This window comes from Ammospiza caudacuta, chromosome 11, assembly GCF_027887145.1.
Source record: "Ammospiza caudacuta isolate bAmmCau1 chromosome 11, bAmmCau1.pri, whole genome shotgun sequence".
Taxonomy (NCBI): domain Eukaryota; kingdom Metazoa; phylum Chordata; class Aves; order Passeriformes; family Passerellidae; genus Ammospiza; species Ammospiza caudacuta.
Genome location: NC_080603.1, coordinates 13,053,852 through 13,078,417, shown reverse-complemented (window position 1 = coordinate 13,078,417; position 24,566 = coordinate 13,053,852). Strand labels below are relative to the sequence as shown.

The following is a 24,566-nucleotide window of genomic DNA, read 5'->3' as shown; positions in this document are numbered from 1 at the left end:
AAAAAAAAAAAAAGAAATGCAATGTATGGTTTATGCAGCAAAAATTCCTTCTACAGGATACACCATGAACCTACTTATTACTTTTTCTTCAAACAATTCTGATTCAAAACCAGGACTGTGAAATAGTTCAGTGACGACTTTCTTGTACTGTTAAGTAGAAGGGTTTGAGTTGGCCATTTTTCTTTCTCTCTATGCTAGAGTCTGTTGTGGCAAAAGTATTTTGGGTGTTCCAAATTAAATCTGTATTATTGCAAATACTAGTTTTTCTGTGATATTTTTTCTTTTGCATATACTGACACACATTTAGATGAAGAAATTTGACCTTACTGATACGTTTCCCCATTCAATAAATCTTTATCTTCTCCAATATATATTTTTCTTCTCTTTTGCACAACTGTCACTCAGAGTATAACTTCTGTAGTTACATTTTGTGTATTTTTCACTTTGCTTCCTTCTGAGCCAAGGAAATGTGGATTTTCCAAAAGTTTAGTGCTTTCGTTGCAAAACTGTTCTTTTCTATCTTGTGTGCCTGGACTTTTGAATAGGTGTTTCTTCTGGTGCATTCCCAGAGCGGCTGCAGTCTTGCAAATTTTGGGGCACTGAAAGCAAGCGTATCCTTTTCCATTATGTTCACGTACGTGCCTTTGCTCATGGTTCCTTTTGGTAGAAAGATACAAGAAGCTCTGAAAGCAAAACTGACAGTGGTAGCGTTTTTCTCCAGTATGAATTCTTTCATGTATTTTGAGTGTTTCATTTAAAGTGAATGCCTTATTACAGTATTGGCAGACAAAATCTTTGACACCCAGGTGAATACGTTCATGTTTCTGTAAATTACCAGGAACTGAGAAACACTTACCACAGGTTTTGCAAGTGTAGGGCTTTTCCCCAGTGTGACACCTCATGTGCATTTTTAAAGTGGATGGACTTTGAAAATGTTTTTGGCATAACTCACAAATGTAAGGCTTTGAAGCAGCTACATGCCAGTGTACATGTTCTTGAGCTTCTCCTGTGGAAGACTGGTCTCTTTCACAGAGCTCACAGTGAAGATTAGGCATTTCTGTGTTATCCTCCTGGCTGACCACCTTTTCCTCGGGAGCATTCCTGAGCGCATACTCTCGACTGCACGTGTTGTGGCTTTCCATACCAGTGTTCTTGCTTCCGTGCTTTTTCCTCCACTTGGTCTTTTTCATTTTTCTTAGCTGTTTGGATTTCTTTTTTGGTTTATAGTTATAATAAGGTCTCCAGGGTTTATCACTGGAGTCCTGGTCACTAACATCATCACACATTTCTGTCAGTTCCAGGCATTCTGAGCTGTAGAGTCTAGACGGGCTTTTTTCTTTTACCTCCATTTCTGGTTCTTCAGTGAGATTGTCCTGTTTGGACTCATGTTTGGATTTTCGGCCCCTTTTACAAAACAGCTTAGATCCTAATATATGTCTTTTTACAATGGCTTCATTACCAATTTTTACTGTTATCTGACAAAGAGGTGCAACATTGCTGTCAGCAGATGTTCCAGGTAAGGCAGGCTTTGCAATGTATGTTTCAGTTTTACTGGACTCTTGGACAGTATTTGTAGTTTTGCTACATGAACCTTCAGATCCTGTCATGTGCTGTGTATCCTCAGTTGCTTCTGCTCTGTTGTACAGCAGTGTTTTCTTTTTATCCTTAATAGGTTTTGATTTTGTAATGCACTTCCCATAATTATCTGACCCATACTTACAGTCATCACTTACTGACTGACTAGGTAGGTTATTTGAAGATTCTGTCTTACTGTTTTCTATGGAAGTGACTGTTTTACTGTGCATTATTACTGAAGAAACTCTGCTACTGTGCATTATAACAGAGGGTGCAGAACTGCTGTAACTGATGACAGAGGTTGAATTTTCATTCACATTACCTAAAGACACAACTGAGGAATCACACTCCTGTGAACTTGAGTCATTCGCAGCAGTGGAAACTCTTTTTTCAGCTGGGAAAAAGTCCCTCTGCAGGTCAGAATTTAAGATACCTACTCCTCCAGAGAAAGAATTCTGAGTATTTGTGGAAGATGCTGCATTATCACCTGAAGATGTATCCAAGGCCAGAGTTCTGTTGTTTGATATTATACTACGTTGAAAATTCAGCGGTGGTAGCTCAGAGCTAATAGAGCTGGGAATGAAACAGTTAGTAGAAGCAGTCTCATTAGCCTGGGTACTCGTTGGAACATTTTCATAGGAAGAATTTCGATAGGATTTATAAGGCAGTCGCCTGCATTTCATAGGCAAGAGTCGATACAGTTTGTATGGGTACATATTTGGTTTTAATCCCCCGTTGGCGGTCTTTTTATTTACTGACAGGCGATGGTCAATTGCATGGAAAGACTTCTGGTGATTTTTCAGTATGTAGTAAGTCATGAAGGTCTCCAGACAGAAAATGCACTGGTAGCGCCTTTCTCCAGTGTGCCAGATCTCGTGTCGGGTGCGGTACTCAGCTAACGCGAAGACTTTATTGCAGTAGTGACAAGGGTATGTTCTCCTCCAGGAATGCACATTTGCATGTCTGCGAAGGCTGGACAAGGTGACGTAACTACGCTTGCAAACAACGCAAGTGTATAATATCTGCCCATCAACGACTTTAACCAAATGATCCGTTTCTGGTAAAGTGCAGTTTGCATTAGAACAATCAGTGATGCTGTTTTCAGACAAAGGAGGCTCTGTGTTCGCACAGGAGCTTCCATTCCGTCCCTCTGTAGCAGAACAGTTATCTGCAAAATTTTGTTCATTTCCATTGTGAGCTGATAAGTTACTTGATCTCATGCAGACTTGTTCATGACTTTCTAGTATATTTAAATTTGCAAATTGTTTGCTGCAGTATTTGCATATGAAAGTTTCCTGATGCTCTGAGTGGAGCTGAAGGTGAGCAGTGAGTAACACCCGGTCATTGAATGATTTTGCACAATAGTTACAACTGTAAACAGGTGGAGTGACTGTCGCCCCAGATGCAGAGACATTAGCAGAAGTGTTTCCCTCTTCTCTGGATACATGTAAATCTCCTGTTTTATTCTGAGATTTTGGAAAGGAAGTAATTGTCTGATCACCAACTGCTTCATGCTGGGCTTCTGCAGCGCTTAGAGTGGAGGCTGGTACTTTGGCTACAGCCAAACCAGTACCCTGGGGCTTAAAGGCTGACTTAGAAGTACTACCTGCTTGTTTTCCCTGCTGAATGACTGGGGTGGCTTGGTGATTTTCATAGCGGTCCTCACCCACCTGGTATGAAGGGCTGCTGTCCTGGTCAACAAAAGGTGCTCCTTGTGAAGTATCTCCCCCAGAAGAAACTGCATAGGAGTGTTCAGCCAAGGTACTGGCTGGCTCAGCATCTTTGCACACATCGCTTCTGTCGAGGCCGATGCTGGGAGCTTGTATGGTGTCAGATACCTTTTTAAAGCTGGCCCTCAAATCAAGGGGAGAAAACAAATTGTTTTCTGTTTCAAAAATTGAGAATGCATTTGTAATTCGTGGTCCATTTGTCACAGCAGAATCTTCATGTCGCTTTTCATGTTTTTCCTCTTTGACGGTCCCTTTTTCATTAACACAATATGAATAGGGACAGGGGGAACTTGAAAAGTTTACATCTGTAAGATCTTCTAGAAATGATATTCCCAGTTTTTTCCCTGCAGCTGCAAGGTCCGTTACAGTTTCCTGCCTCTTAACAACTACTGTGGAACTGTAGATGTAATTCAGTATTTCTGTAAACACTTCAGCTTTGAGATCATCTAACTCCAGTACATGACCTGAAATACAGATAGTACGACTCCAAAAAATGTTTTTGAAATAAAGGCTTGAAGCTGCCAGCACATTACTATGGGCTTTAAATTTGGTGTCTTCCACAATTATGGTGACATCGCATAAAATACCCCGAATGCGCTGTTCATTTAAAATGGACAGTACAGTGTCACTGTGGAAGTCGTCCTTGAGGTCCTTTGAATGGGACATGACTGTCATCTACAAGAAAAAAAAGTAAATTAGAAGGCATTTTTCATCCATTTCAGTTATACATTAAGTTTATTGTCTATATTATTTTTATATATTTTTTAGTTTATTAACTTTTAAAGTTTAAGAATGAGCAAAATTTTGTCATAATATTTCAGGTTTAAGTCACACATTCTCTGGTGCCAACACTACTGCAGGAAATGTCTGTCCAGATCAAGGAGGCAGGAGCACCAGTAGCTCCTCAGCAGAAGGCAGAGGATCCCTCTCACTCCCCCGTGGCTTGAACCTGCTGTCCATCCTGAGCCTTTCACTGAGAATTCACCGATGCCTTTTGCTATGCCAGCGGGTGCAGCTGCTCAGGGTCACCCCGAAGGACTCCCTGAAGCCTGGATGGAATTCCCCAGCATGCCACGGGGGCACCTGGCACAGCCAAAGGGGGAGGCTGTGTTGCCGAGGTTGTGTGCAGAGGGGGACTTTGATTCTGGGCTGTTTGTCAGACACCGACTTCGCAGCACAGCTGCATCTGACCTCCTTACAAAGCTCATATTTAAATCACAGCAAGAGAGTCTCAGTTTCAGGGTAAGCAAATGAATGCACAAGAAACACAATTTGGTAGACAACAGTGAAGTACCTATAATACTGTTTATGTGAACAGATTTTTTTTTGAATAGTGATTAAATTCCCTCAATAATTTACACTACTTTAAATTGACTGAAAAGTTCTGAGTAAAACAAGTAGAAAATAATGGAATAACAAGTAGAAAATAAGAGAGTTTTTTTCTTCAGTTATAGTTCATACTTAGTGTTCACATTTTATAATTAGAGAGCATGTTCTTAATTTCTTTCAAATAGTAAGATTTAATTGCAGTAATAAGTGCCATTAAATAACTGCAAATATATAATAATTAGGTTTAATGCTGAAAAAAACTGTTTCGATTAGCCAGGCTGTTACTATATGAATGTACTGGTTCATTCCATTGAGAAAAAATATGCAAAATATGAATGAAAAATATTCTAGAAAAAATTGATTAATTTGCCAGTTGAATTTGAATTTTGACAATTTTTGCCAACTGAATTTTGTATCTGGTGAAAATCAGTTTTCATCAGATGTTTTTCCTCAAATTCAGATCTGTATCACATAATGAGGTTTATTCCTTTTTCCCCATGTCTGGAGTAGTGTTTTGAACTACTACTGTCCCTTTCTGACTTCATGAAGAAATAGTTGTGCTAAAAAATCACACTTCTTAAAGACCCTTTTCTTTAAACTTGTGGAAATTAAATGCACCTTGAAGAATATTACTGACAGAAATTTTGTAAGACAGGCTAAAATATTACAACACTGTAAGTCAGGATTTACCTTCTAAATACTCCATCCGCTGCTCCAAACTTTACTGTTCAGCTTTAAAAATTTTACTATGACTTTTACCCTCAAACACTTTATGTTAAGAATGCCAATATATAAGATAGGTTTGATTCAAATGGCAAAATAAAGGTTTAACCCATATTCACTGAGCAAACAGCAATGGCCATTTAGAACACATTGGCTCATTCACCCAAAATACTGGTGTTATGAATGAAGTTTTATATGTCTAATTTAATAATCAACAAAATTGAATTTAGCAGCAGTTTTAATTGAACAGCAAATTTATATAAATTAATACAATCAAGTACATTAAATATAATCAAGCATATACAAAAAAAATTTGGCAGTGACTAATTAAGTATGACTAAGGTTTATATGAGCATAAGCAAAACTGACCGGGGTACGGGGAAGGCTCCTCACCCTGCCTCATGTACAAAACAAAGGAATCCAAACTGATGTATGCTAATACATGTTCATTAATATTTCCCAGAAATCTCCTCCTACTTTTGACTCCTGAAATCTACATCACTATACTGCATAGCACATGCTCCACTGGCTGCTAGGGGGTCTGTTGGCTTTTTGGTGGTCTTTTCAGAGGAAAGCTCACCATCTTCCTCACTGTCCTCTGAATAAACTTACACGTTGTACATGCACACTAAGCTTTGTGTTATGTAAGTAAGCAATATGCTCCAAATAAGCCATATTATTTCATAGATAAAACCACTACTTAGATTCCATACCTGGAATCATCCCAACTTTGCTCATCCCAAGGCTGATTCTGTTTTCTGGAATCATCCGAACTTTGTTCACCCCAAGGTCGATTCTGTTTTGGGATCTTGCTTATCTCAGTATTACATCCTGTATCCTGTTTTTCACATGTACCATTTGCAAAGGGACCCATCTGCTTTGTAACACTAATCACATATACTTTTCCTTTATTATTTTATAACAATTATTTTCTAAAATATTGACACAGTTACAATTTAATTAGCACGAATCATATCCATTTATCACACTGGGAAGTAATCTGTTCTGGAAAATAGGCCCTTTATCACAAAGTTAAGTAATACAAGTCATACACACTCTTGCTCTAACTCATCTAATTACACTCAGAACACTTTTATCACAAATCCACAAACTACATCCCTGCAAATCAAATTACACAAAAAGTAGCAACAACTTCACTGTGAAGACAAACCAAACATACTATGAACAAGATTGTAATTTGGTACATTACAGATGAAGCTTGGAAGTAAAATTTTTACCTTGAAGCATGGCCACTGCTTCTATCAGGAAGGGTGTTGTCTTTGCAATTAGTCAAAATTTCTAATAGATTTGATGGCTGAGAATTTTCAATGCACAGAATTCAGAACAAAACTGTGATTCACAAAAAATACCTCTGATGTTTCCCATGATATGCCATGGATGTCAAGAAACAAATTCATCAATATAATGGTGATAGAAACATACATGAATATTATTTTGATTATTTGATCGCTCTCAGCAGCTGTAAATCTAGATGCAATGTTTTGTGCCTTGAAATGTTAAAATCATAGTTTATAATGGGTTTGTTTATGACACTAATTTGGCTTACACTAAGTGATATTTACTCATTTGGAATGGCAACCTGAAATTCACAGTGGTTAGATACAGTTATGTGCTTTGGCTGGGTATCTGAAAATTCACATGTAACTGTAGATAGTTTCTGGCATATAGAGTCTACAGAAAGCATACTGACAATTCTTTTCTTCCAGCAAGCAGCCACTATTCCATAATTGATTCCTTTTTCTTATTGACAATGTCTGAGATTACATCTGACTTGCTCATGTGATGTGGTATTAGAAACCAACTATCAGACATCAAAAACATTTCACAACAGGAGCTATTGATAGGGTTATTTCCTGAGTATAGGAAATAAATTATGTCAACTCTACCTCCCAGTGAACTGCCCCACAGGAACTTGCCTGTGTTTTTTCTGTTTCTTCATTGGAGACAGCTGGTTTTAGTTCAAAGACACATCATCTGACAGACTGACTGCTAAGTGTATCAGGCTGCTAATGCCATGCTGAGAGGCATACGAACCCAAGTGGGTTTAGTACAAGTCTTATTATTCAACTAATTATCTTAAAATTTATCTTCCTAAGGACAAAAGTGAGTATTTTAAATTTCTACTTGCCATGTACATAGACTGACAGCTTTTGCAGTCCTGGACAATTTTGTATGCTCAGTAAAATACTAAACTAGATTCCTTGTGTCAACATTGTAGAAATGATCATTTGCTATTTGGCCATTTAATTTTTTCTTTCTGTGTGCAAAACCATAAGCTAGATATCTCATTGGAAAGTTACACATAAAAATTCCAGAGCAAATCAGTCTTCAGAGCCAACACTTTTTCCTTCTTCATCTCAAACTATGCATACCTCAAACCATTTATTCATGTCTGTAATGATTCTCTACTGGCCTCTATTTCACCTGTCTTGCTTCTTGCATTTGGAAAAACCTGTCTGAAATGCTATAAAATCAAAATGCCCTACCTAGCACACAAAGATAAATGGAGTATTTTAGGAATTTTTCTACATTCTATTTGCAGTTCATCCTGTGAAATGAAAACCTGCTGTTCACTTTCCAAGGGAGCACTACCAAGAACCAATATATATGGAGATCAAACTTTTCAGACGTGTTAGTATTAAAGATTTTTCATTAAAACACTGGAAGGTCCATTCAGAATGTAACTACTCTTCAGTATGATTTTTATTATAGAGTTACAGAAGAAAAATTTGTTTTATTTGTAAATTTTTCCCAAAACATATATAAATAGCATTTGGCCTATTAAAGGGCAACAAAACTCCTCAGCCAACTAATCCCTTTTTCCCACAAATCTGTATGTTAATTTCATACTTTTTACTCTCAATCCAGACATAAATAATTTCTTAGGAATCTCAACAGTACCTTTGTAGCATTACGTAATGGTCTTTGGTACACCTATGAATAACTTCAGGTTCAGAACAGCAGAATTTTTGATTGGGGGTTACAGTCCTATTTGCAGATTTTCTGCAAAAACAGTAACAGACTTAACCTGTCCTTAAAAGTTGTTGGAATCACTTGGAAAAATCAGATTTAAATATTCATCCAAAACTTAAGTGTAATGATCAGTAGGTTTATTAAATTATAACAGTATCTTTTCTGACATCAACAGAAGAGCACTCCACAACAGCAGTCACAAATGAAAATAAGTAGTATTAAAAGTTAATGTCAAGATCAGAGATTGACGCATCCAAACACAAATTTGACTACATTCACAGATGACACTGCTTATTATAAATAGAGAAGCCAGCTCTACATGGACAGAGCTGAGAGTAGAAGCTACTGTTAATTTTTATATTAACATTACTCTGAAGTCAACAAAGAGTTCAGAATAAGTTTTACTGGCCTATGAGTACCAAATACAAATTTTTTACTACCACAGAGAACTATTACAATCTAGGAATATTCTTTTAACTTCTGCTTATCTTTTGAAATCCACTGTCAGGTGAGTGTACCCCATTACATATGAGATTACTCTATTCCACTTCAGTCAGCCAAATTTGAAAGACAAGCTAGTGGCATAACAAAAAAACTCCAAAGCATTAGGGGCAGTTGCTAGTACCCAGGCAAAATCAAAACCAGCAAGATAAAAGATGAACTGTAGTAAGAATTCTCCCTGTTTTCTTACTCAGTGAATTTCTACTAGGTTTTTAAAGTGTTAGTATATTCTGGTACTAACCAACAGGACACTACAGAAATATGTTCATCCCGTACCTTCCCTATGTTCGGTTTCACCCCACTCTGTAAGGGCACTCTGAAGTCTCTGTTTTGTTTCCAGCTGGCTTCTCCAGCTGAGGAGGAACATTCACCTGTATCTTAAGCCCCCTTAAGGATGCAGGTTTTGTTCTCGAGCTGAAATGGAGGCATCACCAACGAACACAAACCCTCCCCCCCCTACACAAACGTCGCCCCACCTCTGACCCTTGCTTACCTGGAAACTTACTGTCCAACCATCACTGCTACGGCGACTGCCCAGTTTTTTATGGAATCATTTCACCAGTCCTATGTCGGCAGCAGGGCTGCCTGGATCAGGGCGCTGCAGCCTCCCTGCAACCTTGGGCATGCAGGGCCGTGTTCACGGTGTCTAATGATGTTAATGATGTCTAATGACTTTCAATAGCTCGCAGGAGCGTGTAGCTTAGCGCTCACTCTACAGAGCTACACGTTACTTCTTCAACCGCATTGAGAGACCTTCTCTTTGGACTCTCGCTGCTCACATCCTTCCCTCCCTGTTGCTATAGAAGAGCATTATTTTAAATATTTTTTTTGCGTTTTCCTCTCTTAATTCGACAGCTGGGGGGGGCTGGGGTGGGGTGATGGAATGTAGCCCAAGAGTATGTCAGTGCTAACAGACCTCTGATGGGTCGCGACGAAGCATTCCTGCAGAGCGGGGATCTTCCCCACTATTGGCATCCCGACCTCAATTCCCTCAGTCCCCGCTTTACGCTTCCCATGACCTCTCCCACCGCACGAACAGCCCGCGCGGCCTCGGCCGCGCCACGCTCGGACACGCAGGACGAGTCCGCGCCCGGGCGCTCCGGGGCTGCTCCGTTCCCGCTCCGTTCCCACCGCCGCGGCCCTTCCCGCCGCGGGTGGCCTCCCCCTGGCCCCGGGGCCTCCCCTCCCGCCCCCGGCCCGGCCCGGCCCGGCCCGGCCGCCGCCGCCCGCCGGGGGGCGCTGCCCCCGCGCAGTGCCGGCCGGCCGGTCCCGCGCCGCGCGGTGCGGGCTTTGCGCTGCGCAGCCTCGGGAACGCGGGGCCCGCGGGCGGCTCTGCCGTCGCCTCCCGTCCCGCGCCGGCTGCGCGCACGCACTGCGGGGCCCCGGTGCGGCGCGGCGGCCTCGCGCTGTCTGTGCGTCTGCGAGCGGCCCCCGCGCGGGCCCCGCACCGCGCCCGCTGATGGCGGAGCCGCGGTGCCCGCGCGGCCCCTCCCGCGGGAGCCGCCACTGACCTGCCGCCGCTCCGTCCCCGCCGGCGCAGCCTCGGCCCGCGCGCAGTAACGCCCCGTCCCCGCGCCATTAACACCGCGCCCGCGGACTCTCCGCGGGCGGCAGGCGGGCGGTGGCTGCGGCCGGGGCCGCGATCCCGGCCCGGCGACGGCCGGACGGCGCGGCCGCCATTTTGCTGTGCCGATCCCGGCAATGGGATTGCCCGAGGTCTGCCGGGCAGGGCCGGGCCCGCGCCCTCCGCCGCGCGTGTTCCCTGTCCTCCCTCCGCAGCGAGCGCGCCGCGCTCAGCCAGCTCGGCCAGCGGGGGCCTGGGCCGCTCCGCCGAGCTGCTCGCAGGCAATCGGTAAATTCAGAGCGACGAGGAAACGCGGCGCTCCCAGAACCCAGCGCCTGCTCCACGGCCATCAATGCAGTGCTCTGCACGTCCCTGAGAATTCCTCCTGGATCTAACACAGGACTTCATTGCCTGACTCTCCTTCCTGGCCTTTCGGCCAGCAAGAAGCAGAAAGTGTCTCTGAGCATAGACAGCTCTGTGCTACCTTCTGCCACTTCCCTCCAGAAAGCATAGATCAAACATATCCTTGAAAAAAAACCCTGAAATAAATTACATTTAAATAGTGAATAATAGTAACATTTACCCTTTTCATTATCTGATTATATTATCTTTTTTAAAAGCATATATAGAAACTCAACATGAGGAATTTTGTTTTAAGCAGTATTCTTACTCATCATTTAGATTTCTTGATATTTTTTACTGCCTCAGGAAACAAGCACAACATTATCGCTAGTGCTTCATAAGCGGTAACAAAGTTCCCTTAGAACTTGATTTCATCTGTCCAGATGCTCAGCACATTCAGTGCAGTTCTCCCAGATACTGTCTGTCTCAGCCTCTCACTGCAAATACTCAGCAAAGTCTGTTTTCTCAGAACTCGGAATCATAAAGCTTAGAGAAAAACTGGGCTTTGAGACAGGTGAAAAACATTGTTAGGTAAATTATCAGTTCGGTTTTTGTCTTAAAGCTTGCTTTTGTCCAAGGCTAACCTATGTTCATTTTTACAAAGTATTCTGTATAAGGCTTCAAATATTAATTTTTATTTTCAAATATTAAACCTATGCATTAAAAGCCCTGAATAATAGGAAATTATTAATTTTAGCAAAAAAAAAAATCCAGAAGCATGAACTATTTAATCATTGTCACACTTGATGAGCCTGGAGGTTAGAATTTTGGTAGAGCCTCTTCATGATAAATGCTGCTTATCATTGCAGGAAACTGCTTAATATCAACATAATGTACAAATTCTATTATTACGAAGGGAGGTCTTTCTTTTTTCCCCAGTTCTGTCTTGGAATTATCAGTGCTTTCCCAGCTGGTTAAAAGCTATGGAAAGAAATTTTTTCCTGTCAGGAAATTGTCACAATTTCAGTGACTTATCTATACACACATTTTTCACTAACTTACACAGTCCACATTAAAAGTTCATCTTAGAAACACTGAACATTTCTGTGAAGAGTTTAATTCTCTTTGTAATTCTGGATCACTGGAATTCTTACCTATAAGCTCACCTACTGAAGCTATGAACATGTTTTTAGCTTAGGGCTCTCTGCCACTGAAAAACAATTTCTTTAATCTCATGGCAAATTGAGTGATGAGATGACCAGTAGCTGCTCACCAGCAGCTGTAGGAATGGGAACAAATAATTGAAGAACACATTGGTTTTGGCAAAGGGAGAGTGTGTCCCAGCATTTTACCAACATTCATTTTTATTCCAACCTACATAATGGATAAGCAAAGTTTCATACCTACATGTAGGTTGCTTTTAATCTTGAACTTTGCCTCTTGCTTATTTGCTGTTTTTTTTTTTTTAATTTATTACTGTTTTAGATATGTATCTACATAATCATATGTATTAATGAAGATTTTTGACACAAGTGCCATAAAAAGTATTTGTGACAAATGTGTTGTCAGTAACAATACAATAAAATGGATTAAATTAAACCTGTTGTAATCCTTTAAAGGAAATAAATGCCTTACTGAACAAGCATCTTGAAAAAATTTAAAGAAGATTAAGTTATTAATTCCCCCTAAATCTTAATTAAAATTGATTATTTTAAATTGTTTTGAAACTCAGATGCATAACCATCATTTGTATAACTGATCTGTCCAACTTAGAGACAATAATTTATTTGTACTTAAACATTGGCTGCTCTGGCAGTCTACAATATCTATAGACAATATAGATATATTAGTCTATAATATCTATACACAATATAATAGATATGGAGAACAAAAAAAATAATCAAGTTTTCTCTCTCTTTTTTTTGAAGGGTGTTTAAAAGGCAACTTTAGCTCATCCACTAAAAAAAGAATCATCTTTTCTGTGACTAGTAGTGTAATTGAAGGTACTAATTTCCATATATACATATTTACACACACACACATTGTACACACACACACACACACACACACACACACACACACACACACATTATATATATACATATACATATTTATATATATAACTTGAGCTATTGGGAATAACTCATCAGCTCATTGTGTGTTAAAAATATTCTTCAGAAAAAGTAATTCTTTCTCTAAGGCTGTCTTGGCATCATCCAAGATTTTACATAATCATTCTAATGTTTCATGGGAAACCAACTGCAAGCAAAGAAAATGGAGGCACTGGTGCTGCAGCTAGAGCTGTGAATGCCCTGCAGTGATATCTGGGAGAAGCTGGACAAGATCCATGTGCTCTGCAGCCCTGAGTCCAGGGTGTAATCCCCAACACTAACGATGTACTTCGGAAACAGTGAGCTTGCTAGAGTATATGTACCAATTCCTATTAAACATAAATGATTGTGCATGACAACACACAAATAGTGTGTTCCTTTTAGAAGGAAGTCCGAGGAGTTTAGCATTGGATTATTCCTCATATGGTAAATCTGCAAGATCTAGAGAAAATTTTCAGCAAATCTCTTTAAAATGTATAAAACATTTCCAAGGTTACTGAAATGGTGGTGTTGGGATGCTTTGCTGAAGTCTGAGAATCTCACTTCTGCAAGTTGTGGCATATGGTATTCTTTCTGTAAGAGTATTTAATGAAAAATGTGCCAATATTCCTCTCTAGACTAGCAGTTTCAGTTCTTAAGCAACAGCAGAAAACAACATATAGAGCATTACTCAGTCTTGCAAATTCCTCATAAGCAACAGGAGTTTGGCCAGGATTTGACTAGTTTGTCTCGGTGCCTAGACCAGCCTATCCAAGAGAAAAATGCTAGGACACACTGTCATCTTCAGTGCTCTCCCTTCTGAGGTGGGAGCATCCAGGGGTGCTGCTGAGAGGGAAACAGCTCCTCTGGACCCTCAGGCAGGCCAGCCCTTCACCCAGGAGGGGGCACAGCAAAGACCCAGCAGCCCAGAGTGACTTCAGCTCCCCTTTGTGGCCCATGAGCAAGGGAAGGAGTTCATGTGCAGCCCTCTTGCTCTTATTCAGCATCAGGTGGAGGTAGAAAGAACACAGTTACAGCACCTGCAGTAGCCCCCTGCCCTTTCAGGTTTGGTGGAAAGGAGAGAAACTTGGGACAACTTGCCCGGCTTTCAAACTGTGTGAGCTGTGCACGTGCACCGAACTCAGTCTTTCTCCAAGAAATGCTGCCTTCTTAAAATTTAGCTATGGCCTAATCAGAGTCCCCTTAACACTAAACAGAACATATACAAGCAAGCAATTTTTAAAGGTGTAACTACATACTTTTCTCTTTTCTAAAAAAGCAAATGAAGCAATGACAATAACATAAATCCAAATTCTTCTCTTGCACAAAATACAAAAGCTTGTATTGTACTGCTACTAAGAATCAGCTGAATTGACATCTTGCTATCTCTGAACAATCTTATTATTATTTTCAATTTAAGTCTTTCTTTTTTTATGTGCTTCTGGCAAGCTGTTTCCTAGCTGCCTACACTTGTAGGACATATCAGTCCTTAGCTAACAGAGGCCAGTTGCAAACACGAAGCTATGTTTACAGGCAGAATGACAACAACAGACATTCTTCTGTTGATGACTGTTGTCAAATGTAGTGATTAATATATTTGAATAGCTTGGAACAAAAGAAGTAAACGAAACATTTAGGTTTTGTTCATTCAGAACAATTACTATGTGGTATTCTGTTGCCTGTTCTGTTATCAGAAAGGTAAAATAAAAGTAGTGTTGTTCAGCCTCTATTTTTCCAGTTTCCAGAGGAAGCATCATTTGAATATGGGAGCCAGCATCCACAATGCAGCTCGGGGCTCCTGTTCTGGGTGAGATATGTGGGGGCCAGGCCAATGCTTCAGTTCTTGCCCTTTACTACAGCTGATGTGGCAAATCAGAATGGACTGGGAACAGAGTTCAGTCTGCACCTGCAAACACCTCATTCAGTTGGTCTGCCAGCTGGCTGGACACAGTACTTTTGGAAACCAGAGCTGGTGTTCAAGTTGTTAATTTGCCACCACTAGCCTCCAGTATTCCTCACCTTTTTGCAAAATATTTTTGGTTTTGCTGTTGTTTTGGTACACCAAAACCAACATACAAGGGATAGCTATGCTCTCAGTCATCACTGCAGTGTGGCCAATATTATGACAACTTAGTGAACACTTGAGAAATTCATATGCTCTTAAATATTCTTATGCTCCATTTTGTGCTGACCAAAGGGGCCCAGCCCAAGCCCTACTCCTCCTTTTCCATCCTACTGCACGATTCCAAACAAAAGGCTGAAGCAGGACCTCTGCTTATGCAGTGGAGAGGAACTGTAACAAAAGCAGACAGCACTGGCAGTACAAAGAAAACTGTGGTGGCTCCAGCTCTGGTTTGTGCTGCTTGCTCTGCCACCAGTGTGAACTGCTCAGATCTGAGCTCAGCTCAGGTGGGGGACAACAGCAACAACAACAGCAACAACAACTATTACTACTACTACTACTGCTGCTGCTACTACTACTACTACTACTACTGCTACTGCTACTGCTACTGCTACTGCTACTGATACTACTAAGACCCCAACAGTTGGCTTGCCTCTCCATAATAATTTCCCAAACTCTTATTCACTCAGGAGCCTTAATAGTAAGTGGCATGTGATGGTACATATCCACATTGTTTATGGTTCAGGATCATGAAAAGTTTCCTGTGGCAGTGTTTAAACTATCTGAAATTAATACTAGATTCTGGTATTGATTCTCATCTTGGCTGTTGAGAGTAAGGGAAATGTTGAAAATTGTCAGCTTAATTTCCTAAATCTGATTGCTATGTATGAAGTCTACTCTCTTACTAAGCACTCCAAAAAAGTAAATGGGAATATTTTCATTGATTTCAAGGCAAATTTAATGAGGGTGCTTGTCACCTAAGCAACTTCTCAGGTTACACCCACTGAATTTAAACCCAAGATTTGCAGATTTCCATTTTCCTCATATTTTTAACTAATAAGATTTTAGATTTTTTCTTTAAAATATATAATTTGGCGTAACCCAAAGTGTTGGATACACTTGTCATTTTATATATAAATTAATACTTTAAGAAGAAAGGCCAAAACTAACTTGTACATAAACTTGTTGAAGTCAGTAGACAAACTGACTTCAGAACTGATCTTATTTATCTTAGCTTTATTTTAATCCGCACTTGCACAGAAAGTGTAAGTGCTGCCTAAATGTTACATCCAGATATTATTCCAATGATCAAGTGTGATTTTGACTTCCTCAACTGTTTCTTGACCCCTGCCTTCTCCTGTTGTCTGGCAGAAGACAACACCTGGGTCATATCTCTTTGCCTGCCTATGTTAGCTAGAACCAATGTGCTACAAGCAACACCAGCTTCATTCTTGTTTAGTGGCTTCAGTTTGTCCCTGTGTAAAGCAATATGATCACGCTTGCTTCTGAATGCTGGTGCAAGACTCAAATTGAGAGTGCCTGAGCATTTCTGAAAGACACCTTTACCCATGATTTCCATCTGCACTTATAGCAGTGCTGTAAGTATTCACAATCCTAGAGGAAGGTTTCCATTTCCAGGCCAAGACTACCATGCCGGTATTATCCAGCTATTCCAAGCCAAATTAAAAGTGCAATAATAAAAAGTCACAAGAGATATTTTCATTGAAAGCATGAGGGGTTTTGGTTAAAATCTTTGAGTATTAGGAAACCACACTGGGCCTGCCCAGAAATCTTTTTATATGGTGATTTTCAAGATGCATGCATTATTGTGAGCACATGGTATGTAAATGCATTGGGCTGCTTAATAAGCATTCACTGACACACATCTGCAGCTTTACTAATGCACCTTTTATTCCTATGTGGTTGTCAAGGAAACAGGTTATGGCCCAGTATTCTGTCTCAAATGTACTGAGCAAGTGTTCTAAGATAATTTACTTAAAATAGATACAACTTGGGTTTTGTAGCTCATTGCTTCTGTAAATGCAGGTAACCTGAATTTATCTAATTGTAATGTTTCACTGATTAGTTTTAACCAGCAATGCCATTTTATTGCCTCTTAAAATCCTTTACATTTTCTGTAAAGGAACACATAACATTGCGTATTAAAAGTAAATTTAATTACAGAAGACATTTTGAGATATTCTAGGAATTGAAGAGGGCTTTTTGACTTGGGATTGTGGTACTGTGTTTTTCTGGGTTTTCTAGAAATTTGATTCCTTACTGTACATTCTGCCTGGTGACCTTAATTACTTATTTCAGTTTAGAGATACCATAGCGAGAATGGCTCTGATGCAACAAAGCATTTCTTACCAAAATTTGTGCAAATATTGCCACTGAAATCACTGGGACTTCTCCCTTTCTTATACCCTTTGGTACCAAGAACCACATTAAAAATTAATTAATTAGTCAGAATTTCACCGATTCGTTCATTCAATACAAGTATATGTTAAATCTGAAGCACAGATACCAGGCATACTTATACTAACCAAGATTATTATTGGACATTCACAATAAGAAAAAATGAAACTGCTAATATTTGAAAAAGCCGAGCAAAATATGAACTGTTATTTTGAAATATCCTTTGTGATTATTTATCACAATACTATACCTGAATCTACAAACTGCTCTTTTCAGCTCATCAATCAAGAGGCTTTTTTGTGTCGCTGATTAAAGTCATGTATAAAGGTAGAGATTCTATGAACTATACCCAGCTTAACCAACACAACAGTGTCAGAAACAAGCACTGGCACTGAGAGTTCCTCTGCCTTTCCTGTGTGGCATGGGTTTGTAATGAACACTTGTGACTGGGATCCAGAGCTAACATTCTGGCATGCTCAGGAGCTTTGTGTGCATACCAAAATGTTTGGTTTGTGCAGATCACTGGAGGCTGTAACAACCTGTTTCAAAAACTATTCTGTCTGATTTTGTTTGTCCAATCTCTATGGAAATAGAAATCCGGTAGGAACTGGAAAATACCAACAATACTGACATGCAAATAGAGCAATGTGGTACCATAGTGAGAACAAGTCTTAAATTATTGTAATAAACTAAAATTATCAGAAAGTATATGCAGGTAATGTAGTGGTGATGGTGTTAAATAATTTAGCTCTATTTCTATGTGAAATTACCCCATAAACTTACCCACCTAAAATCAGGTTGTTCTTCTGTTAGAGTCTTTTAAAAGTGGTATTGACAGATATTTTCAGCAAAACCATCTCAGTAATTTGGTGGACTGTGTGGCTACAGTGTATCAGCCTGCGAAGGGAAAAATCCAAATTTAATGACTGAATTATTAGACGAGTACTAATTCCCACATACATTGCGTAATTCATCAGTTTTCCCTGGGGTGCTGTAGGGCTCCAAATCTACATCTGGGAATTTTAGAACACGCCAGCAATAAACCAGTAGCATTAACCAAACTTCTGCTGCATTGTTTTATTACGGTTTAATCTGTGTTGTGCAGACTGGACATAATGATATGTTCTAGACAGAAGTGTAAGGAGGTTTTCAAGTTTAAAGTAATTATTTTGAAAGACGTTTTCTTTCTCTTCTTTCTCTTCCACCACTTTTCTTTTGATCTCTTGTCACAGATATCACCACAGGATCTGTGATAATGACATTTCTACACAGCTCTTGTTCTCTGGAATACACTTCCTGTATTTCTCTGCTTAAATGATTATTCATCACTGTCAAACATCCTGATTTTATTATTATGTATCAAACATACTAAAAAGCTTTTCCTGTAACAGTATAAAGATTATGTGGAACCGGGTTTTGTTTCAAAGATACTGAAAAAAATGAAATTGTTCCATAGAGAAATTGCAAAATCATGCAGATAAGGCCTTATGACTCAGCTGATAGGCATTCATACAACAGCAAGTATGGAGCAGCAATTAAGAATACATAGCTCCATCCTCCATTTGCAAATACACTCTATGCTCTTAGCAATAACATTGTACAGGAAATACAGGATCCATTACTTTGGCTTGAAAAGGTAAGAAGGTGAGTTAATTTTTTGTTGTTGTTGTTGGTTTAGCCTATGTTAATTGGTTGGTTTAGTATATGTTAATTTGAATAAGAAATCTGTAGCTCACACTTGCCCTTAACAAAGGCCAGAATGAAAAAAAATGCAGTAAGCCATTATTATTACCTCAAATTCCAATAATGGCATATTCATAAATGACCAAAATATGATAAATGGGAAGCTTAAACATCATGTTTGGAGGAATCCAACAGTTAAGGATTTTACCAAAGCTAAAGATTTCCCAAATTTGATAATGCCAGAATTCAAATACAATATTATCCATAATAAAGCCCTTTTAATACTTAGTGAAGCAATTTATGTGAAAAAGCACAACAGACACTACCTCAAAAGGGTTAATTGGTACCTATTCATTACTACCAGAATCTGTTTAATAGTCTGACAAATATTATCTGAACCCAGCTAGTTTCCCACTGAGGGACCTGCAGTTTCAAATTGAAATGAAGTTTAGAGGGAGAAGTAACCTTAATTAGAAAGACCATTGAAAAGCAAGTAGGACAGTGTCCAAGTGAATATTTTTTTTTGTTTGATTTCATTTTTACTCATGCTTTGTTTAGATTTCCTGTTAGGCAGAAATGGAATTTGCATGGATAGAGGAGCAAATTCCAATTTTTATAAAAAGGGTGGTTCAGTATCAACAATTAGACTTCTGTGATAAAACTAAACACTCCCTCCCCCCAACCCACAAACAAAATAAACCCAAAAACCCTAACAGGCCCCACTGACAATAGCATTTGCAGGCTGTGCTGGAGGTGGGAAAAACTGCACCTGCTCCTCCATGCCCTGGTTAGCCCTCTTAGCAAAAGAATAAAATGGATGAAGTTTACAGAAGATTTTTTATTGGCACCTCTGTCAGCAACATTCTGACACTCTGCATTAGCTGGATATAAGTGCCACTGAAATACATACAGCAACCCACGTATAGCAGTCAAAAGTGGAAACAGCTTGCTAATTACTGGACTCCTCCTAAATAAAGAAATCCGTTTCTATCGTTAGAAGAAATTACCATTCGTGGCTGCCAATGAGTTTTTCTGGACTCATGAAAGCACTTGAGTTCAGTTATATTCATTACAAGAGGACTTGCACCCCTTAACAAAAAGCAAATCTGCAAATGGATTTAAAAGAACCATAGGGAAATGTGCTCATGTAATGGAGCTACTTTTTAAAAATGCCTTGAGTGGATATGTTTAGACACAAAGATATAATAAAAACAGTTTATTGCTAAGTGCCCCATCTTTTCTAAAGATAAGTATCAGAGGCAATAAATAGATTAGACATATCATTTGCTCAGCATTTCCTTTAAAAATAACCACACAAGAAATAAACAAAGAAATTTACTTTCTTACTACATTTAATGGTGCCCTCCATATTAACATTTTAGACAGGAAAATAATCAGCAGAAGCAAGCTACTGGAGATAAATCACATTACAAAAATGCAGGCTTTAATACGTCACTTGAGAGATGCTGTCTGTTACGTTTTCAGTTCTGCTTCTTTAGGTGGAACAGAGGAATACTGGAGTGCATGAAATTATTCTTATAATTATGAATCTAATGGTTTTATTGTCATCATTTAGGATTTGCCTATTATGACACATGACAAGTCATATTCCTGAACAGTTATACTCTGCTCATTTGGAATAGACTGAACTGGTATATTTAGAATAAATGAGAATTAGTTTAATATTACTCATACTGTCAGGGCTATTATTGATAATTGGCTGTGCTTCTAAATACCTCCTCTGCATTCACTTTCAGTGCTGAGTCTTCTTCCACACAAAATACACTCATTTTAAAGTCAAGGACATGAAAGGAAAATGGCTTCCCTGCTGCAAAAGTCTCATTGCAGTAGTGAGAATTTCTCAAGTCACGTACAAAGGGCATCGACGAGGAGATACACTACGTTATAAGCTCAGTGGAGACATTCAGTCCCATCTGATCTGTGTAGGCAGTTACCTGTGGTATACATAATATTTAATTTCACTGGCATGGTAAAAAATATTAGCTAAAAATAGAAATAAAGAATTATAATAGTTAAATTTGCAAAATCTACAAGGTCTGCAAAATACCGCAGACCACAAGTGAGCTTATTCTCTAAAGGCTTGTTTCAGTTCTGACTGGAGTTCTTTTGCAGTATGCTTAAACACAGTTCTTTACCTGAACTTCAGACTGGGTCCACTATTTAAAGAAAGGTTTATTAGCATTACTGTGGCGGAATTCAGCAAAGCTGAAAGAAGGTTTAAACCTTCTGATTCTCTACATTTGTCAGCTGCTAAATGTTTTAGTCATATTTTTATACTTGTGATGATAATAAAACTATTACTTTATATACACACAGTACAAACCTTGACCTACATGCAAGACTGGGCTAAATTAAAAAGAAGCCAGGGTACGTTTCTGGGAACAACCAATGCAAACCAGAAATAAAACAGGTTTTTGTGTGTACAGCTTTATAAACATGGCATCATTTAAGAACTGATAGCCGCATGGAAACACAAAGTGAGATCACATTCTGAGTTAGAACTAAGAGGAAACAACTGCGACATTTCCATTTGCATTGTGATATTGCTACTAAAGAGAATAACATCTTTCTACATCTCTACCATTGAACCTTTTTAAAGGATTTGGTTGCCAAGGAAACTGGTTCTGGCCCAGTATTAATTTGAAAGAAATATATTATATGAGTTGGTGTAAGTAACACAGTACTCATAATTATTGTTATTCTTTATGCTCAAATTCCAGGTTTTTTACTTAAGGCTGTTAAGTTTTTATTTAATAATTTTTTGTGTGTGTGAAGTAAAACACATTTCAGTGAACTGACACCCAGTTTAAGCTGACAGGGCCATTTATATCAATCTCTCTCTTTAAAGTTCTCCTACCTTTAAATAACAAGAAATGCTGCAGTTTTATGTTTGTAGCCAATACTGAAAATATAAGCATTAAAGCATATTATTCTTTAATTAATATTTCGCACAAAACACAAAACCGCTTATCACAGAATTTAAATATTTTTCTTTTTTCTAATCTTCCTCAATTTTTATTTCTGTCTTTTAGCTGCAAGTTTAGTAATGCTTATAGTCAGCTTTAAAATGTAATGGAATCAATAAGGTTTTCAAAAATTCTTTTGTTGCATAAGCGTTGCCACGCCCTTAGTACATATGATTATTTTAACAGACATGATTGCTCCACTTTCACAATAGATTTTAAAAAACCAGATAAGAGTAATTGCCATGCCAACATGTGAAGACTACAATTTAATATAGATTGTTTTCATTAACAGTTTAGTACATTTCAAAACTGAAAGCTACATTCCAAAACCCATTTCATGTTCTTGCAACACTGACCAAGAAAACAGTAAAACATGCAAATCTCAACCTACCTGCATGTACCACTTAGAGCAGTGTTAACATGGCAATGCACCCAGCCATTTTTATGTAAAGCGATGGAGATAAGTTCTGTTCATGGTCTTCTTGATAATTTTTTAGAAGCAGTTGTCAAAATTCAGATGGGAAGCAGCTTGAATATAGACCGTGAGCAGGAGAACTGAGTTTATCAACAGGGAAAGCAGGAGTGGGAAAAAAAAGTCCTCATCCAAGGTTTTCTGAAACTGCAAAACAAGGTTGGCTTTTTTTTTTCTCCTTCTCAGAGGGTTCAAAGCTTGAAGCTGACCACTGCAAAGGCCACTTGTCACATTTACTGAAAATCAACCTATTGATATCACAGCTGAAAATATAAACTCGACAACCAAAGCCCATTGCACAACGTGGACTGCGTAAGAGTTAAAAATAGATTTGACGTGCCTCCTACCTGCATAATAAATATGTAAGTTTCAAGTGCTTTAATTCGATATTCACATTAATTAACAATACAATATACATTATTTAAACTACAGTAAATGCAAGAAGAAAAAGGGTGACACCATCTGGAAGCACAGTTTGCTTTTTTTTTTTCCTTTCCAAGGGCTAATAATGTAGTTTGAATGTGATGACAAGCTAACAGCTCACCACATTGCAAATGAAAAAAGAATTCTTAAGGTGATGCTCAAATATCTAAGCCTGTAATGAAGCACAAACCAGTCTTCACTACTGCATGACATGGCACACAGACCATTTACATACTCACATTTGAGATACTAGGCACACTATAATGAATTCAATACACAGCATGCACACAGCACAAGCAACGTTAATCCTGCCTGCCATTTTAGGCTTGCAGGAGTAAGATACATACTGCAGCACAGCTCTGGTAAGGGAGGAGGTAGGGGACAGCTCACCTTAAATGCAGTATCTGATTAATGTTGTAAGTGACATTGCGTATCAGCTACAGAGTCTTGGTTCAACTGGGTGGGAGGGAACAAAGAAAATTGTCATCAACTGGTGATGCAAGATGAGCTCCAGTCACTAACACTGTTAGCAAACTCCAAATTCTAAACGATACGGTAGTAGGCATTTCAAACTCTTATCAAAATCTGCTTGTGCAATGGCTGAGTCGCCTGCCGAGGAAAACAAAACAGTCTTCTTGCTTATTGGAGAAACGCTGCATCCACTACAGCAACATCCTCTCGATGCAGAAAGATTGCACGTCGCACATATTAAATCCTGAATGCATTTGCTGTGCTTTCTTAATTTTTAAGTTCCAGTATTAAAAAATAAAACTAAAAGCCAATGATAGCAGAAATAATATAGCTAAAGGTCTAATGTGCAGACAAATAAAACATTTCTTTTTCTCTCCTTTCTGTTTTCTCTCTTTTACAGTCCATCAAAATCCTGAGCAGTATTGACAAACCACACGAGCACCGGGTCTGACTGCATGATCAGCTGTCTGTGTCTACGCTACACCCTGTTAACCACAAGCAGTGTTAGAGCTAAATATATCTGCAATGCAGAAACAGTAGGTGCTATGTGGTACACAATTCTGATTAGTTTTAAGATATTTTTCTATCCTCAGATATAACAAATAAAACAAAATTTGCTGCTGATCTCTGTCGAGCATGGTATCTGTCAGACTTACAGAACATAAAAGCTATCCTAAGTACACTGACCTAGATAACACTAAGAAGACTTAAGCAGCGTGCAAGCATACTCACTGTCAAAGCAAGGAAAACGAAACAATGATTGTCTAATCAAACTGAAAGCAACAACTCGCTAGCACAGTATAAATTCCAAAATGCTACGTACTGTATATGCACATCTCATGTTATTGGAAGACGCAAAGCTCCTTTGTTTTTTTTTTCTCGGCGGCTTTTCTTAGCTACGGTTGCACAATGACATTCTGACATCATGGAGGTCAATGCAGATACTAAAGTGCTGTCGTCTTGAAGAAAAAAAATTGAAATATAAAACCATAGCTGCAAAGATAATAATAATAATGATGATAATTAAAAATTTCACATCATTCACTTAATGTATTTCTATTACCCTCTGAGATTAATAGCATGTATGTTGTTCAGTCGCATACGTTAAATTGGTATCACCCTCTGCAGAGACTGCAAGAGTAATTGTGGGAATTAGATTTTTGTAAATGTCAAAAAAGGGTTATCATCTGGAAAACTTAAAAATACAGCAAAATATTTTGCATGTATAATGAAAAATATGCAAAGAGAAAAGCATCAAAAACTGCCAATCTGATTTTTTTTTTAAATGCCTAATAAGCAAAACTGGTGCTATTTTCATTATCACTCTGTCTCCAGAAGGAGAATGAGGGAACCATGCTGCA

General features: G+C 38.9%; 1 protein-coding gene across 4 annotated transcripts; it reads right to left on the bottom strand.

Annotated features, from left to right (window-relative positions):
• On the bottom strand, positions 1–24,158 carry ZBTB38 (zinc finger and BTB domain containing 38). Of its 4 annotated transcripts, none has more exons than XM_058812278.1 (5): positions 24,029–24,158; positions 23,125–23,343; positions 22,231–22,458; positions 17,957–18,066; positions 1–3,980 (listed from the first exon to the last, which is right to left on the bottom strand). In XM_058812278.1, the coding sequence occupies exon 5, from the start codon at positions 3,978–3,980 to the stop codon at positions 402–404; it is 3,579 nt and encodes a 1,192-aa protein (XP_058668261.1). In that variant the 5' UTR covers positions 17,957–18,066; positions 22,231–22,458; positions 23,125–23,343; positions 24,029–24,158; the 3' UTR covers positions 1–401. The 4 variants fall into 4 exon arrangements, with proteins under 4 accessions (XP_058668261.1, XP_058668262.1, XP_058668263.1 ...); XM_058812279.1 differs by having other exon boundaries at positions 23,125–23,190; positions 24,029–24,107; XM_058812280.1 differs by lacking the exons at positions 17,957–18,066; positions 22,231–22,458; positions 23,125–23,343; positions 24,029–24,158 and adding an exon at positions 10,364–10,536.
• Between the last annotated feature and the right edge of the window lie 408 nt (positions 24,159–24,566).

Bases quoted from the DNA above. Each gene is read 5' to 3' on its own strand.
- ZBTB38 (XM_058812278.1), bottom strand. From the start codon at position 3,980: ATGACAGTCATGTCCCATTCAAAGGACCTCAAGGACGACTTCCACAGT.